This window comes from Hyaena hyaena, unplaced genomic scaffold, assembly GCF_003009895.1.
Source record: "Hyaena hyaena isolate Hyena2069 unplaced genomic scaffold, ASM300989v1 scaffold_729, whole genome shotgun sequence".
In the NCBI taxonomy this organism is placed as follows: domain Eukaryota; kingdom Metazoa; phylum Chordata; class Mammalia; order Carnivora; family Hyaenidae; genus Hyaena; species Hyaena hyaena.
In genome coordinates, this window is record NW_024081361.1 from 265267 (window position 1) to 282853 (window position 17587).

At 44.0% G+C, this 17587-nt stretch overlaps 1 protein-coding gene across 1 annotated transcript in view; it reads left to right on the plus strand.

Annotated features, from left to right (window-relative positions):
• PARD3B (par-3 family cell polarity regulator beta) overlaps positions 1 to 17290 on the plus strand; it is a 201785-nt gene extending 184495 nt beyond the window's left edge. Inside the window, exon 6 of the mRNA XM_039218010.1 lies at positions 16322 to 17290. Within this exon, the coding sequence (XP_039073941.1) occupies positions 16322 to 16679 (358 nt within the window). The 3' untranslated portion in view covers positions 16680 to 17290. The remainder of the gene's footprint in view (positions 1 to 16321) is intronic.
• Positions 17291 to 17587: the final 297 nt, after the last annotated feature.

The window sequence follows — 17587 nt, forward strand, 5'->3', positions numbered from 1 at the left end:
TTGAATGAACATAGTCCATAAGTTTTGGGAAAGTGGTGATAACTTGCCTCATTTCCATCTGGAGGAAGCAGATTTTTAGAGAAGAAAAAGGCCTCTGGACATATTTGAGAATTTGGAAGACTGAGAAAAGCATGTAAGACATTATGGAATCAGGAATGAGCAATAAGAAGTTGGAGAGGAGAGAAAAATAATAATAAATAGCCAACATTTATCAACTGTTTACCCTGCCCAGGTACTATGCTAAGTGCTTTACAGACATTCTAATTTAACCCTCAACCAGTCAGTGAGGCAGGTCACCCTTGCTATTCCAATTTTACACACAAGGAAACTGAGGCTATATTTAGAAGATAAGGAATTTTCCTAAAGTCACATGTCCACTAAGTGAAAACCCAGAACTATAAGCACCTAACTCCCCTGCCATTTCATCTCTTGATGCTCAGAGCAGAATCTGTATTGATGGTCAGGGCTTCTCAGCTTGAAGTTAGCTGACATCTGAACACAGACATCTCTGGAGATAGAAGAGCTCAAGACAGGCCCCAAGAGAAGAGATAAGGGAAGAGGTCTGGTGATTGAAGCCAGAAGAGACAGGGAAGTCTATCCAATTTGGACACAAATTCAAGAGAGAAAGGAGCACAACCTGAAAGATGGCAAAAGACCAAAGACACTTTGGTGCTGCTATCATTAGGAAGTCAGCAGCAGATGCAGACACCCAGCCTTGGACATTAAGATTCAGGGCTAGGACCTCATTCCTTGAAGGATTTTAATGGGCAGGGCAGAGCCTCAGGCCTGGAGAAGGAGAAGAGGTAATACTGACACTAATGATATCTTACAGCTGAGTAGGGCTTTGTCAGTTACACGGTGCTTTTGCACAGGTCTCTAATTTGATCTTCTCCCAACAAGCCTATGGGCTTGGCATTATAATCCTCACTTTCATGCAAAGAAAGGGAACATGGACACTTCCCATTCAAGGCCAGTGGCAGAGCCAGAGCTTGAACTCCAGAAGCAGTGCTTTTGTTTACCATAAAGAGGCTGAACCACCATCACGACAGAAAGCCACTTAGGGGAGCGGGTCTCAAGATGAGTGCTTGGTCACTAGGCAACAAGCAAGATGCCAGCTGCTGGTAGAGAAAGATACAAGGCTGGAGTTCAAATGGGCATGTTTTTTTTTTCCTAGTCAGCAAGTGTAAGTCTCGCTCAGTTTAAAGACAAGAGGACTCTCTTTTCCATACCAGGAAGTGCCAGAGAACATTCATTTACTAAATATTGCAGTGAGTGCTTACCATGTGCCAGGCCTTGGGAGGTCCACAATGAACTCAGTACTTACCTTTATGAAGTTCACAGTTTATTGGCGGACAAATGAGAAAACAGGCAATTAATTATAGTGGTTAGCAAGTCCACAGAGGCAGAACTTTTCCTATACAAGCATAAAGTCTGCACCATGTTAAAGATTTTCTGTGATCTTATATAATCTTACCATACAAACTTAAATCCATCATGACTTAATTTTCTAACATTACTGACATTGCTCAAGAAGTTTACAAGAGGGGCATCTAATTCAAAAATAAGGGATCAGGAAGAAGTGATAGGCAGGACACTTAGACACAAGAACACTTTCTTGGCCTCTTGAGAGGATCTACCCAATATCCTGCAGGTTTTCAGCTGCTTCCTGTCATCAGAAAGGGTCATCAGCTCTCACTGTCCCCTTCTCTTTGTTGCTCATGTCAACAAGATTCCTTCAAGATTCTTCTTCTTCAAGATTCCTTCAACGCAACCGCTCATCAGACCGTCTGCTATGACAGGTCCCATGGCACTTGCTCAGCATTGAGCGTATGTGCCCTTTCATTTGTTTCTTTGTCCCCTCAGCTGATTGGTAAGATCCTAGAGGACAGACATGGAGGCTCATACCTTTCTGTCGGTGCTTGATATTTTGGGGGGCTCATATAGCACTGGTACCAACCGACATGTAAGATGGCCCTCTGGGCTAGGTTAACATTAGGAGTTTTGTCTGTCCAGATATAGAACTACAGAAGCAAGATAAGAGGATTATTTTTTTAAGTAAGCTTTTGGCTTCTAAAAGCAATTCTGAGTGCCTATCCCTGACAAATGAAATTTTCCCCAGAAGCCATTTCTTTCTAGCAGAAATAGTAGGCAAAGAGGAACAAATGGATTTAAATTTAATTATTTTCCACCATCGTGATTTTCCAGGTTATTATTTTTTAACTGGTGGTGGTAAAGGTAATTAACAACTTAATCCATCTGTTGTTGTTGATGATGATGATGATACTTTTTTTAACCTCCACCGAGTGTCTTCCACACTTACATACAAGTGACTGTAAAATTGCTAAAATCCAGCAGGTATTTTGTAGCCTCCGGCTTTACCAAATTGTAGTTCACCAAACCTCACTTCACTTAATCAACTAAGCAGAGAATTCCCCAACGAGATGTTAGGGAGGGATAAGTATGCTGTAAATAAAACAATTAAAGGGCTAGTTCACACCTCATCAACTTGCCCAACCACCTGATAACAGTTAACTACAGACTCTTCTCATAAAATGCATGGATCAAGGAGGTAAGTTAGAGTCCGGGTTTTCAGAAGGGAGACGCACCTCCCCTTTCTTTACCTGACATCTGGTATTCCTCTGACCAGGGTTTGCACAGTACCGCCTTGTTGGCCAGGACAATATCTGCATAATGCCTCTCGTGGGGAGCACAAATTCCGATCCGGAAACCCCATTAGGCAAAGCAGGCTTCCCTTCATAACTACAACCTTTGAGACCCCAGAGTAATATAAGATCTTAGATTCTTTTTACCCCAACTTTCCTCCAGTATGCTTGCACGCTCTCCTGTGAGAAGAAAAGCACATATTACTTTACAGATGGAGAAACCAAGGCACAGATAAGTGACCCGGCTCCAGCCAGGGTCACAGGCAGAGGTCAAGCTGAAAATGCAGCAATGTGACCCAACGTCATTTTGGACTGGAGCCTGTGTGGTTTCCTAGAAGGGTCCTGAAATTGTAACCCCTGGCGACTCACTGGGGGCCACCTATTCATTTTACAGAGTTGAAGATAAGGTCTAAGAAAGTAAAACGACTTGTCTGAGCCCCCCTGGGATATGACCCAATCTCTGCAGTTCCTACCCAGGGTCCCATCTCTACACTGCAGCTCTCTCTTGCACAGAGGTCTTGATGGAGAATTGATCTTTAAAGATTTACAGGTGGACCAGGTACAGTGATAGAAATTTCAGTGTACTTCCCAGGACGCTGTTGCTCTTTAAAGTGGGGGATTTGGATAACATACACTTATAAAGTGGAGGCTGTGACCTGAATGTGGCGATACAGAATCGGGGACAGGGGGGAGGGGGGGATGTATTCCATGGGGCGGGGGCTCCAGCCTTAACTACTGGGGCCAGTGGGAGCGTTCAAGGACATAGCAAGCAGGAGGAGAGTCTGAGCAGGATTAAGCCCTGCTTCCGGGGGTGGCTCCTTTGAGTATAGCCTTAAAGGAGGGCAAGGCCTGGGTTTGCAGAAAAACAGGAAAGCTGAATTTTTATGTGAAAGCCCTCAATGTTCAAATGTCAGCAACTAGTGGAAATTTTGTAAAAACATCATGTGAGACTCTCTCTCTCTTTCTTCTCTCTTGCCAGAGATAGATAGATGGATATGCTGTGCAAGAACACTGAATGTATATAGTGAATATATATGAATATATGTGGTGTGCATATATATATTCATTCTGTAGACCTATATATAAGTTGCAATCTCTGTTAGAGGATTTCCTATGGTGACCACACTTACATGGAATAGGACACACAGGGTCCGTTAGCACTGGGTCATAAATTTCAGATTTGCTTATGAATTTGTTTACTTGCTCATTCTAGGTCTTTGGACAGTCACCTTAAACTCCATATGGACAATGAAGCTTTACTTCTTTTAAAAATGACCAAGTGTGACTTCAAATTCAACAAGTATTGAGTATCTCGGTGTGATGGGTCTGTGTGTTCTTTCTTACTCGGTCCCTGCAAGGGGAGGAAAGGCTGTCGTACTGTCCCCACTTCACATATGAGCTCAGCTGAGGTTCGGGAAAAGTCGAGTCACCTGGATCGTATTTCTATCCGGTGACTTGCTCAGTCCAAGCCCAGTCTCTGTCTCTGAGCCCCACGCTGTCCCCACTGCAATGCATCCTCAGCACGTCTGCCACCCTCACAGACAAATGGGATCTAGTTCCGAAAAGGCTGGTGGGCCTGGCACTTCAGGTCCACAACAGCGAAGGGAGAGCCTCGAATCCCATCTCTCCTGAAATTCGCCAGCAAGCTGACATGGGGCAAACAGTAAATAACATTTTATTTGGTAATGGCTCTTTAGTTTTAAATCGCTTCGGCATTTGCTTTTAATTAATTTCTTTAAATTAGACGACTTAAACATGTAAATATTTGCTTTTCTATGATAAGCTTTTATTTAAATTATTAAAGCTTCAGCTTCGTGACTGATTTTAAGAAATCAGGTTGCCACCATGCTGATCATAGAATGCGTGTGATAAAACGGGGGGAAATCACTGCATTTGCCACATCTGCTGGCAACAAAGATGGCCGAGAGCAAGGCAGCACTCAGAGAAATAGAAGCCAGGATGAATTTACAGTTTTCTTCAAATTGCTCAAGGAATAAATCAATAAATCAGGGAGTTAGAGAACAAATGTAGGATGAAATAACATCTGAAGGAGCTCACTCACAATAAAAGCTTGTCTTGCTCTGTCTTTTTTAAAAGCTCTCATCAGTGACTCTGGACCCACATATTAGTTTGCTAAAAGGAGGGGGGGGGAGCTCACGGAAGGGGGCTAGTATAAAGGCTCAGGACAATAACTAGACAAGAACACTGGAGACCAAACAGAAGAAGAAGAAGAAGAAGAAGAAGATGATGATGATGATGATGAAGATGGAGTAATGATGAGAGCAGAGTCATTTCATAGCCCCGATCAGTTGGAGCTATGATAAGCCTTGATTTGCTAGCTGTCCAATTTTACCAGCATCAAAGGGAAGCACGGAACCCAAAGAAGCCAGGCCGACAGTCGGGCTGTACTACGGCAGAAAGAGAAATAACAAAGAATGCTCTAATTTCAATAAAAGGAGATTTGGAAGTAAAAGGTTTGTAATGACATTAATAACCAGTCTTTACCAGCCACGTAATGATCAGAGGATGAAGAGACCAAGGCCAGACGGGCGAGCTCGGCGCGAGGCACCGGCACCTGAGACTCTCCTAATAACTTTTATTATTTGTTGAAAATCATTTCGACAATACAGTTCAGTAACCTTTGTGCTATAAATCCATTTCATCTGCAAAAATGAAAGCTGAGTAGAATGTGATATTATATATAACCCTGCCTGCTGGTGCTATCTCCAAAGCTCTCTGCCAAATAATGAGCTAGATTCCAGACGGGCAGGCTGAGTGGGGCCAAGAGCCGAGCCGCCTGCATGCCCATCAGGCCCAGCCTGGGGCTTGGAACCTGCTTAGCACACACAGGAGATGAAGGCCCAGAATAACCCTCCAGACTTTGGTGAAAATTGTCATGAGGGGCTTCAACTCTGCATCAAATTTACTATGGAAAGGCCAAAAGCGCATCCATTTATTATGCGGTGGAAACTGGAGAATGGGCCCATTGCCTTGGTGCTGGGCATCAGGGAGACTGTTATACTACAAATTTCCAAAATGCACCCCAGGATGATGGTGGCTGGGTCCATTTCCAAAATCCGGACTCCCCCTGAGTGGAGCTCTGGGGCCAGGCTGTACCTCCTTCCATGTGCCCCCTACCCACAATGGCGGGCCCAACCAACAGGCTCCTGTCCACTATTGAGGAAAACCCTTTTCACAGGAAACATGTATGGAGATGAAACCAACACAGTATGTGGAGATGCTGATGTCAAATTCTTCCTACCCAAAAGTGAACCCAGCTCTCCTCATTTTTATAGTGTCCCTGGTCCATTTGTCTCTTCAACTACCTTATAAATTAAATACTAATACTAGCATGCTCGTTTCTCTTTTTATTTTTTTATTTTTTTTAATGTTATTTATTTTTTGACAAAGAGACACAGAGCATGAGTGGGGGAGGGGCAGAGAGAGAGAGGGAGACACAGAATCCAAGGCAGGCTCCAGGCTCCAAGGTGTGAGCACAGACCCCGATGCGGGACTTAAACCCACGGACCGCGAGATCATGACCTGAGTCAAAGTCAGGCGCCCAACCGCCTGAGCCACCCAGGCGCCCCTAACTTGCTTATTTCTTAAGGCGGAAGGTGGACCCAGAGGTTTATGAAATATGTTATATAAGCCTCACTTAGTCTTATAAATTTGGGAGAAAATATTACCTGATCTTGAGGGGAAAAAAATAAAAAAGCTGACAGCAAACCTTATATTCAAGTACAAGCAAAATCTCCTTGCTAGTTGTCAGGATTTAAATTTGAGAGTATCACATCCAAAAAGTGTAAATGCTCACGCAGTCAGCAGAAGAAAACTGAATTCACCTGTCTTTACAAACTGTGCCATGTTTTCATGATAGAGTGAGTACGATATGCTCAAAATTGCTTCAAAGTCAGTGGCAACCGGCTCAACATTACAACATCCAACTGCCCTTTGGATTCACGTTCTCCTGGCTCTACAATGTTGAACTGCTCTTTTGTGAAGCTGGTCCATAGCTTTGGCAGCTGTCTGCTAGTCCTAATATACAATTGCTGATCTAGCTGAAAAGGGGGCTTGAGCTTAAAGTAAGACTGAACAGTGAGCACAGACAGCCAAGAATACTCAAAAGAGCATTTTCTAGAACCCAGTGTCTGGCAGCAGTTGGGGGGGGGGGGACAGAGAGGAGGATCTACACCATTTCTGATGTAGCTGTGTCGATCCTGTCACTCTCCAAAGGGACCACAGGAGGAGACCCAGATTTGGGGGGAGGTAAGGATTTAATTTTGTACCTGGAAGGTTTGAGCTGCCTAAGGGACCTCCAAGCAGAGGCATCCCACCCACCCCACAGGCAATTCATATCACTCCCTGAATGAAAATCACACTCCTAATCCTCCCCACACCACCCCTGGTATTGCGGTCCTCTCCATGACCAGGTTCCACACAGCCTCTCCACTCTGAACGACTTCTCACTCACTCACTCACTGTTCCCCAGCCCTTGTCTGCAGAATATCTGTGATTCCTTCTTACCCGCCTCTACTGGGCACATTGTGAGCAGTGAGAAGCAAGAAAGATTAGAGGCTGCATAGTCTAGCTTAGTGGTTAAGCATGCGGCCTCTGGTGTGCTCTGCCTGGGCTTGAATCTGTGTGACTTTGCTCAAGTTACTTAACCTCTCTGTTCTTTTTTTTTTTTATGTTGGTGTTTTTTTTTCCTAGGAGAGAGAGAGACAGCGTGAGCAGGGGAGGGTCAGAGAGAGAGGGAGTCACAGACTCTGAAACAGGCTCCAGGCTCTGAGCTGGCAGTCAGCACAGAGCCCGACGCGGGGCTCGAACCCACGAACCGCGAGATCATGACCTAAGCGAAAGTCGGACGCTTAACCGACTAAGCCACCCAGGCGCCCCTGATCCGGTAATTCTGCTATTGGGTTATTCATCCAAGAAAAACAAAAACACTAATTTGAAAGGATACAGGGATGTCTATGTTTATTGCAGAATTATTTACAAAAGTTAAGATATGGAAGCAACCCAAATGTCCACAAATAGATGAAGATGTAATACATCTACATATATGTATNAAACAGGCTCCAGGCTCTGAGCTGGCAGTCAGCACAGAGCCCGACGCGGGGCTCGAACCCACGAACCGCGAGATCATGACCTAAGCGAAAGTCGGACGCTTAACTGACTAAGCCACCCAGGCGCCCCTTAACCTCTCTGTTCTTTAGTTTCCTCATCTGCAAACCAGGGACACTAATAGTACTTACCTTTTCGAGCTACTGTAAGGAACGAACAAATTAGTGTGGAGAAAATGCCTGGGGTGGAACCTGGCTTGCTGTAGGCCCTCTGGAAAGTGCTTCGTGGGCTTCAAATCTCCAGTTCGCAATCAGGCTTCTTCCGAAGCTGATTCCCGATCTCATCAAGGATGGTAGCTCTCCTCTGCGCTTATATTTCTGCTTCTGAATTGCAGAATAGGAGAACCGTGGTCCAGGATTCTCTCGGGTCTCAGTGAAATGATAGAGAAGCCCTTCCTGACACAAATACACACAACATGAACACGGAAGTATTTAAGTACCCTTCCTGAAGAGGGATTCTGATGATCTAAGACTGAAGGTAGTTCACACCAAAATCTCCCTATTGCCTAAGCTTTAGAACTTAATGGCAAAGGAACAGGGGCAGGTAAAGATGTGGCAGTGATATCAATATCTCTCTGAATATCTTTGGGTAAGATACATGAATATCTTATCCAGAAATTGTATGCACGACTCTAAAAACATATACCATCTGAATTGATCAAGAAAAAGCAGCCCTTGCGGACGGTGTGTCTTTCCCCTAGAATGTCCTCTCTCCAGGCAGTAACCTTGGCCAAGAAACTATGTAGCGCTTCTCCTAAGGGGCAGGACATATTGTCTTTAGAATTCAGGACCCTACACTGTTGAACCTGTCAGCCCTCCCAGTCTGACCTTGAAATCACAGCGTTGTCTCATGCATGACAATTGGATGAAATCCTCAATGTTTAGACATTGAAATTCTGAGACGACTGTTAAAATAGAAAGAGAGAGATGACAAAGAGAGAGATGATTTTAGTGGCCTAACAAGTTATGGTGATTTGTTCCTTTGGTTGTCATTCGCTTTAAATAAACCTCTTCTGTGGCTAAAAACACCGCAGGGTAATTATATGCAGCTATGGTTTAGATGAGTTCGTGACTTTTTTTGTGGCCACTCACAATAGTTCTGGCTTTCCATGGGATTCCTTCTTGTATACTTTCATGTAGCCCTTCCTAATTGTCCTCTCCAGCCACTAGAAGCCTCACACGCCCTCATAAAGGACAGTATTTTGGCAGGACCATTTTTAGGGAATGACTCCCACCATCTGATACAAAGAAACACTCTTAGGGACCCTTCTCCAAAAACCATCTGCTAAAGCGTTACATCAGATCCCATCTTCGTGGCTGGTACATACAGTTTGTTAGTATCTAAATTCTTGTTTGAGGGGCCGTTGTTGAAAAACACTAAAAAAGGAATTAAATGCAGGCGATCGAAATTACTGTCTTTAAGTGTTGTAGAAATGTCTTCCGAGCACCGAGTCATTATCATTCTACCTTCGTTTTCTTTGCCAACATTTCCTTGGTGTTAACAAGGGCCAAAAGCATCTACTGATCAATCTCTTCCCACTCCAGTTCTTAACCAAGAGTAAGAGCCCTCTCTTCATAACGCAATGGGAAATGTGAGTGATGAAAGGGAGATCATTTTTCCAAAATCATTTCTATAACACAGGCCATCAAATGATCATTATATTTTATGATTCTGTGAAATCTGCAAAAATCAAAGCTATGTAATATACGTTGCAGAGGGCTCTGCTAATCCTGGCCAACCTCGTTCATGCCTGAATGAAGGGTGAAGGGCTGGTAACAGGAAACCCGACACCAAAGGAATTCCAAACACAGCCTAAAAGCATCTCTGTCTCCATAACATGGGCGGCTCAAGCGCCTACAAATGAATTCGTTTGTGCTGATCTTCTTTTAGCTTTGCCATATTTGTAGAAGAACTACAGAACAAAGCATCAGCATCAGATCAGCCGCTAAATAATCCATGCATGGCGTGCTTCAGAGTAATATGGCTTTGCCAGATGTCAACTTTCTGCCAAGGGGTACAAGTACCTCTCTTAGCACCAGGAGTTTTACATCATGTTACTTCCTCCCATTTGAACCCCAAATTTGGTCACAGTCCATTATTACCAAAAAAGGACATCCATAATGGCTACTTTGGAAGTTAAGAAATTGTCTTTGTTTTGGCTGCTAACAGCACACATGGTATTTTACAGAAATTAAGAGGAACAAGATTCTGCCTTTTGGAAGCTTTTCCTTAAGGGAGAAAGCCGATGCTGATGCCTAAGGTGGACATACTCAGCTTTTCTCATAATTTCTTTATGACTTTCACACTTTTTATGCCTGCCAAACTTATCCCTTCTCAATCAAACTCACTTCTAGTCACCAATGGGTCTCAATCTGAGTTGTTTTTCCCTGTCGTTCTTCAACTTCACCTGTTCTTTCTTCTCCTAAAAGGAGCTCATCAGGTAAGAGACAGCAATGGTTCTTGAGCTCAGCATTGAGACATGTAGGTAAATTATGATCGGCTCTGTATTGCAAGGATTTGTTACTAATACTTGAGCTGAGGATTGCTAATAATTTATTTTAATAAATTATAACAGACTTGAGTATTCTCCTTTCATAATGTTGCTCCCACTCTCTTGAATCCCCTTGTTCTTTCTTGATGGGAGGGAAGGGCATTATGTTCTCACACGTGGTAAAGAAGTTTGCACAAGCCTAGCTTCTGCCTCTCTTGGGCTTCAGTGGCTTATATGAAAGCCATTCATCATGTGCGTTCTAGTCAAGAAAAGGTTGGGAAGTGCTGTGACAGCTGGGGCCTGGACATTACTTATACCTCTGGTTCATGTTCATCAGTCCTCAAGGCCAGGTACTTGAAACTGTGGTGATTGCATCTGATTTTCACCTTTGACATTGCATCTGATTTTCACCTTTGACATTAACTCCCTAAAACCTTTATTTGAGACCTTGTGTACTGTATTTTTAAATGTACACATAGCAGTGTTCCTAGATTATTGTGTTTATGACATAAAATTTCTTTGCTGGATAATAATAAAAACAATCTGTAATAGACTCTTGAATAAATACACTTAACCTGTACTAGTTAGTCATATTGACCTCACTGGTGAGTCATGGCAACTAAATGTGAGCCCACAGTTTATTAAGCACATACTATATTTCAAGTATGATAGAAAACAGCAGAGTATACCTTTGTTCTTGGAAAACAAGACAAATATACTAACCTATGCCCTGATAAAGTTTACAGTTATTCCATGTTGGACCCAATCCAACCCTTTTTTTCAGCCCACCATCTTTTTCTCCTTCCCTCCTTCCTTCTTTAAAAATTAGAGACCATGGGGGCACCTGGGTGACTCAGTCGGTTAAGCATCCGACTTCGCTCAGGTCATGATCTCATGGTTTGTGGGTTCAAGCCCCGCATCGGGCTTTGTGCTGACAGCTAGCTCAGAGCCTGGAGCCTGTTTCAGATTCTGTATCTCCCTCTCTCTCTGACCGCCCCCTCCCCCCCCCCACGCTGTCTTTCTCTCTCTCTCTCAGAAATAAATAAAAACATTTTTTAATTTTTTTAATAAAAATTAGAGACCATGTAATATACATGTAATGCACAACATGATGACTGTAGCTAACACTGCCATATGGTATATAGGAAAGCTGGTAAGAGTATAAATCCTAAAAGTTCCTATCACAAGGAGAATTTTTTCCCTTTTTTCTTTTTTCTTTCTTTTCTTTTTATCATATCAATATGAGAAGATGGATGTTAGCTAAAACCATTGTGGTAATCATTTCACAATATTTGTAAATCAAACCATCGGGCTGTACATCTTAAACTTATACAGTGATGTATGTCAATTATTTCTCAATAAAACGAGAAAAAAATAGAGACCAGTCTTATCTCAGCCATTGCCAAACTCTGACTGTCAATGAGAGTCTACTACCTCCTTTTAAAATGTTTCTACCCACTGACCTATTTCCACCCCTTACACACACTTCTGGCCCTCTGAAGTTATTGTGCATGTTTGTGGGTTTTCTTTTTAAACTCTCCGTAAGAAATGCAACATACAGGGGCACCTGGGTGGCTTAGTCGGTTAGGCGTCCGACTTTCGCTTAGGTCATGATCTCGCGGTTCGTGGGTTCGAGCCCCGCGTCGGGCTCTGCGCTGACTGCCAGCTCAGAGACTGGAGCCTGTTTCAGAGTCTGTCACTCCCTCTCTCTCTGACCCTCCCCTGCTCACGCTGTCTCTCTCTCTCTCTCTCTCTCTCTCTCCTAGAAATAAATAAAACATTAAAAAAAAAATTAAAAAAAAAAAAAAAGAAATGCAACATACATTTATTTATGTGCATAGATACATAGCCATATGCCCAGCTCAGAGGGAGATCACCAGATTTATGGACTCAGTTCCTTCAAGATGCCTGTACTCTCGTGCTGTATATAACTAGTCTTTCACCCATGTAACGTGAGAATGACCTACTGTGGTGAGTGCAGAAAAAAAGAGATTTTCATTGCAATCGAGGAGGGGCGGAGTAGGAAAAGCAGGGGCAGATGGGAAGGCCCACCATTGCTCACGACCCTTCATCTATCCCAGTAAATATAGCCACCTCTTTCCTAGCTAAAAGGTTTTGACAGTGACTTGATTTATCCCATACTGAGCCCTTTCCCCACACAGGATTGTCTTAGCAAATATTGGAGGATGCCTTACATCCTTCCACAGAGTGAAGATTGGTACCCAGGGGCTGGCCATCTGCCTCGCTCAGCCCCTTCTTTTGTTTAATGGAAAACAGTGACATAGTGAGATGGCAAAAAAAAGGAAAACCTCATGTAAAGAAAGTGACTGTTACTGTGTCTTCACATGTCAACACCACACAGCCTTGTCATGTTTCGGGTTAAAGGTTAGCATCTGCATCTAGGGGACGGAAACTGTATAACTGAGGTATGTCCTGTGAGTCCTCCAGGAAAAAGCTGACTCTTTGGGCCTCCAGAAATGAGCCTAATCAAGAATAAAGTAGGAAAAAAGTTATCAGTGAAAAATGTGAAAAAAAATAATCAAAATTTTAAAAATATAGGTATTTTCGGGGTGCCTGGGTGACTCATTCGGTTGAGCATCTGACTCTTGATTTCAGCTCAGATCATGATCCCAGGGTCGTGAGATCAAGTCTGTCAAACAGGCTCTGAGTCTGCACTGAGAATGGAGCCTGCTTCAGATTCTCTCTCTCTCTCTCTCTCTCTCTCTATCTCTCTCTCTCTCTCTCTCTCTCTCTCTCCCTTCCTCCCTCCCTCCCTTCCTCCCTCCCTCCCTTCCTCCCTCCCTCCCTCTGCCTCTGCCCCTCTCCCCCCTTGCAGGCCCTCTCTCTCTCAAATTAAAATTTTTTAAAAATTTTAATAAATAAAAAAATAAAAATATAGATATTTTCATGATACCTTCCCCCAAAGAGTTCTATTATAAAGAAAGCAAATGTAGACTTCCTCCTTCCTTAGGCAAATATGGTTCCTGAGTGAAATTTTCAATTGAAAGTATTTTTTATGAAAAATAGTAACACATCCAAACAAAACTCACGAGGTCACCTGACAAGTGAAAGGTCATGAGGTTGTGAGACATTTGCTATGTGGGTCCTTGTTTTCATCAGTCTCCAGAGGAAGCTACACCTGGATTTCACAGGGTGAGCACATCACATGCAACCTCAGTCTCTCTGATAACATTCTTAGGCCCCAGGATGGGCAGGTGTTTGTGCTTTTCTACAAGCACTAAATTTCACCGAGATAAAGAAACTGAGAAAGGGAAACTCAGGATCACCAAAGCTAAAATTTCAGGTCTTCCTTCTTCTTTTTCTATCCTATTAAGTTAATGAGGTGGGCTTTTTTGTTTTCTTTTCATATGTGTGTCTGCGTGTGTGTGTCAGTCGGAGTGTGCACATACGCACACACAAACAATATTCACAAGCACTTAGAAGTTGTTCTGGCAAAAGTCTGTAGGAAATGCCCAATTTTGAGCAAAAAATTACTATAAACAACAGCAGCACCCCCCCCCCCCCATCAAAGAAAGAAAAATTCCTCTAGCACTCTTTGAACCTTAAAGAGTGTTTTTATAGGCCGGCTCATTGTTTTTCTTCTCTATGAAAAATTAAAAACAATAACTGTTTTGATGAGTTCTACGGAAAAAGACAGTTTCCATGATTTCATTTCTTGACAAAGAGCGGCTACCTCACTTGGTTTCTGCCACATGTAAGCAAAGCTCCAGCTGTAAAACCTCCCCTCGCAGAAAGGGTTAGGGGACCCCAAAACTTTCGAGTTCTTCCCCATCTGCCCAGGGGAAGCCTGCCTGCCCCTTGCTATGAGAGCGGATGAGTCGCAGGGGTGAGGTGTGGGAGAAGAGATGACTGTCCCCGCCCTACCCCCACCGTGTGCACACAGCCTGTGCTGTCACAGCACATTCAGGGTGGCTTCCGCCCCGTCACCACTTGATCTGGGTTGTCTCTCCCAAAATAAAAAAATAAAAAAAACAAGGTGTGCCTGTCTTTTATAATGTTCCGTTTTAAAGGAGAGAAATCTCTAGGGACAGAGCAGGACCCTAAACGTCCAAGGCCTGGAATTCCTCCTTTCTCTCTTTCCATTTTAAACAGGAAACATTCCCGCTAAGAGGGTCCGGAGGGAGCAGCGGTTGTATGTTCATTTTAAGGCAGATAATGTTTGTGTGTTGCAAATGTCAGTGATTTATCCCAAGGGCTTAAAATGAGTGCAGAAAAACCACATGTTTCACTTCATGCAGAGAAATAGCTTCAGTTGACTTCGAGAGAAAGCACAGGTTAAGGGTTGGTTTTTTTTTTTAAGTATTGCAGACATCTCCAACATGAACCAAAAGGAAATAGAAATGGGGGGGTGCTTAAAATATTTTATGACAAAAGATCTAATGAATGCTGGAAGTTCTCTAAATCAAAAATAAAATCGTAAAGGAGAGAGATGAAACCCTGATCCTTTCTTTCCCAGGGCTGGAGTGACAGGTTATGCATTTGTGCTCTATTTGTCATGGGCAATTTAAAATAGAGCAAAGCAAACTGCACTGAATAATAGCAGTTGATGCTATAATAACTTGTACACAAACAATTTAATTTTTTTATCTGAAAACTCTAACTAGATTACCCGAGCTGAAGGATCTTTCATTATTACATATAGCCAAATTAAGACATAAAAAAGTAGAGCGAGAGTTCTATTGTTAATCCTCATGAATGTGCTCCTATGCTGCCTTCCACATGCACGCACGCTCGGAGCTTGTCAAGCCTTCATTGATTTGGGGAACTTACAGAGCTGTTTTAACATCAAATTCTGCAGATTACAGCGTGGTTTTGACGCTCATTGACAGTGCGTGATTAACCACAGACGCCGTATCCTCACAGTTCTGTCATTTCTTCCAAGTGTTCTACCAATTTGTCCTCTGACATTGAAGAGCTTTTCATTAATTATTATTGTTGCTTTTTTTTCTTTAAAAAATCATAACAGGGAGAGTAGTAGAATGTGGTAATGGTGGTAGTAAATATGTGCACAGAAGGTTTATGGGATTTTAAGAGCTGCAAACAGAACTCATCATTTAACCCCAGGCTAGATAAGATGAAGTCATCTGTACGTTGGTTAGAGAGGTATTGTTTCTGTTTTAGCAAATGGATCAGAAGATGCTTGTTGTCTTAGTAGAGAGATCCAGACAGAGTCACTTTCTGTTAGTGTTTCTTCTTGCCCTGGACCTTTCTCTGTGCCTACTTATTACACAATGCAACTTACAGCTGGTTTGGCTTTTACCACTGTGCTATGGTACTTCTTGACTTTGTGGTAGAATGGCTTTCCATCAAGGTGCTAGGTGGGTAATTCCCAGCTCTGGCTTAGGACTTTTCCTAGCAACTGTAGAGAGGAGAGGGCACATAGGGGTGGGACAGAAGCTAACAGGAGTTAGGCCAAGGCTATGGCCCATGTCACAAGCACCTCACAGACCTAGAAGAAGAGTGAGTACAATCCCCAGAACTGTATAACTCAGAATAACCTGTACATTTCTATCACTACCTGTGACAGGCTTCAGTGAGGCAGCGAAGGGGGCAGGTCAAACGATCCCAGCTTTGAGAGAGCCAAAGTGTGCCTTCTTTACAAAACTAGTGTGGCTAGTATACTAAAGGCCAACATACAATGGTGTAAACCAGACAGAAGTATATTTCTGTTTCATGCACCAATCTGAGTATAAGCAGTCCTGGCTGACATGGTGGCTCTCTGGTGACTCCATGGTGTCAAGGGCTCAGGCCCTTGCCCTCCTGTTACTCCGCCTTCCTCAGCATGTGGCTTTCTCCTTGTAGTTAAAAAAACAGCCACTCCGATGGCCAACAGGAAGGAGAGAGGGGAAGACGAAGACTCCCCCTCTTCTTTGTAAGAGCACACATGACTTCTGCTCCCATCCATGGGCCAGGCCTAGTCAATGACCACACCAAACTACACAGGAGGCTGAGGAATGGGGTCTTCAGGTGGGCAGCCCCCTTACTAGCTACTAATATGTGTCTGTTCTTCTTTTTCTAGGGGAGGACCAGCCGATCCTATAGACTATCTGACGGCAACACCTCGAGGGCTCTACAAGGAAAGGGAGCTTCCCTACTACCCCGGGGCTCATGCTGTGCATCCTCCCAAAGGGAGCTATCCACGCCCCCCGGACCTGAGGCTTGCAGACCTCCGCTATCCTCAGTACTACCCTCCGCCACCGGCCCCCCAGCATAAAGGACCCTTCCGACAAGATGTTCCACCTTCCCCTCCTCAGCACCACAGAGCGCCAGCCTATCAGGAAATGGGTAGACCAGGGCCCCGAGGGGGCAGCCCAGACCAGTACCCCTACCGAGCCCAGGATCCCAGGCAGAAGAACCCCATGACTGCAGCTGTGTAGCTGAATAGCCCCACGCTCAGCTCAGCCCGGCCCAGAAAGGGAGATGGCTAACATCGCCTTGGCCCTTTCTAGACTCCAAGGCCTTCTCCTGTTCAGAATCCTCCACGGCACAGATAGGTCCTTCTCACCGGGGTTGCAACACTTGACTGCTACCCCGAGGGGAAAAGGGGGGGACGGGAGGACCGGGGATCTGAAGGAAGAGAATGGACACGGGTCATGAAAACAGTACTGCCCGAGGTCTGAAATGCTTCTAGAATTGTTCAACTCCGCGAGAGCGGCAGGTGACCAGGCAAATAACAAATAACCATGGAGACATAGCACGCGGCGCCTTCCTGGTGTGCGCGAGCCGCATAATACTGGCAGCGCGGAGACGGCCTCAGAGGCTGCGCCTCGGCCACCTGAGAGTGGCTGCAAATGTGGGCATCGTAAATGAGTAGTTTTCTCAGTGAGAAAACAAACCAACAGCAGACATGACTTGTGATCTCTTTGAAATGTTTATACCCAGAAGAAGACTGCATTTCTCTCTTTGTAGAATTTCTCAGGTTCCTCGTACCACCCATTTGGTATAAGTATTTTACATTTCCTTGCTTTTTATATATAAAAAAATACGATATGAATGCAGTATTCGTGTCCTGAGAGAATGTTTAAAGCTAGCTGGAGCTTCCAGAAGGAATATATTCCAAGGACCAAGGTGATGCGGTTAAGAGGGCTGAAAATCCCCTGGTCCTCACCCTCCTTCCCCCGAGTCCCAGGCATGACTGCATGGAGATACCTGGTTTCAGAACCGTCTCCAAATCTCCTGCCTGTAATTACTGTAACCGAGGCCTCCATGTTAAGGCTCGCACTCGAGGGCTGAAATGTAGCTGGAAAAGAGAGGGCCCGTTGCCTAGGTCACACAGGAAGCAGTG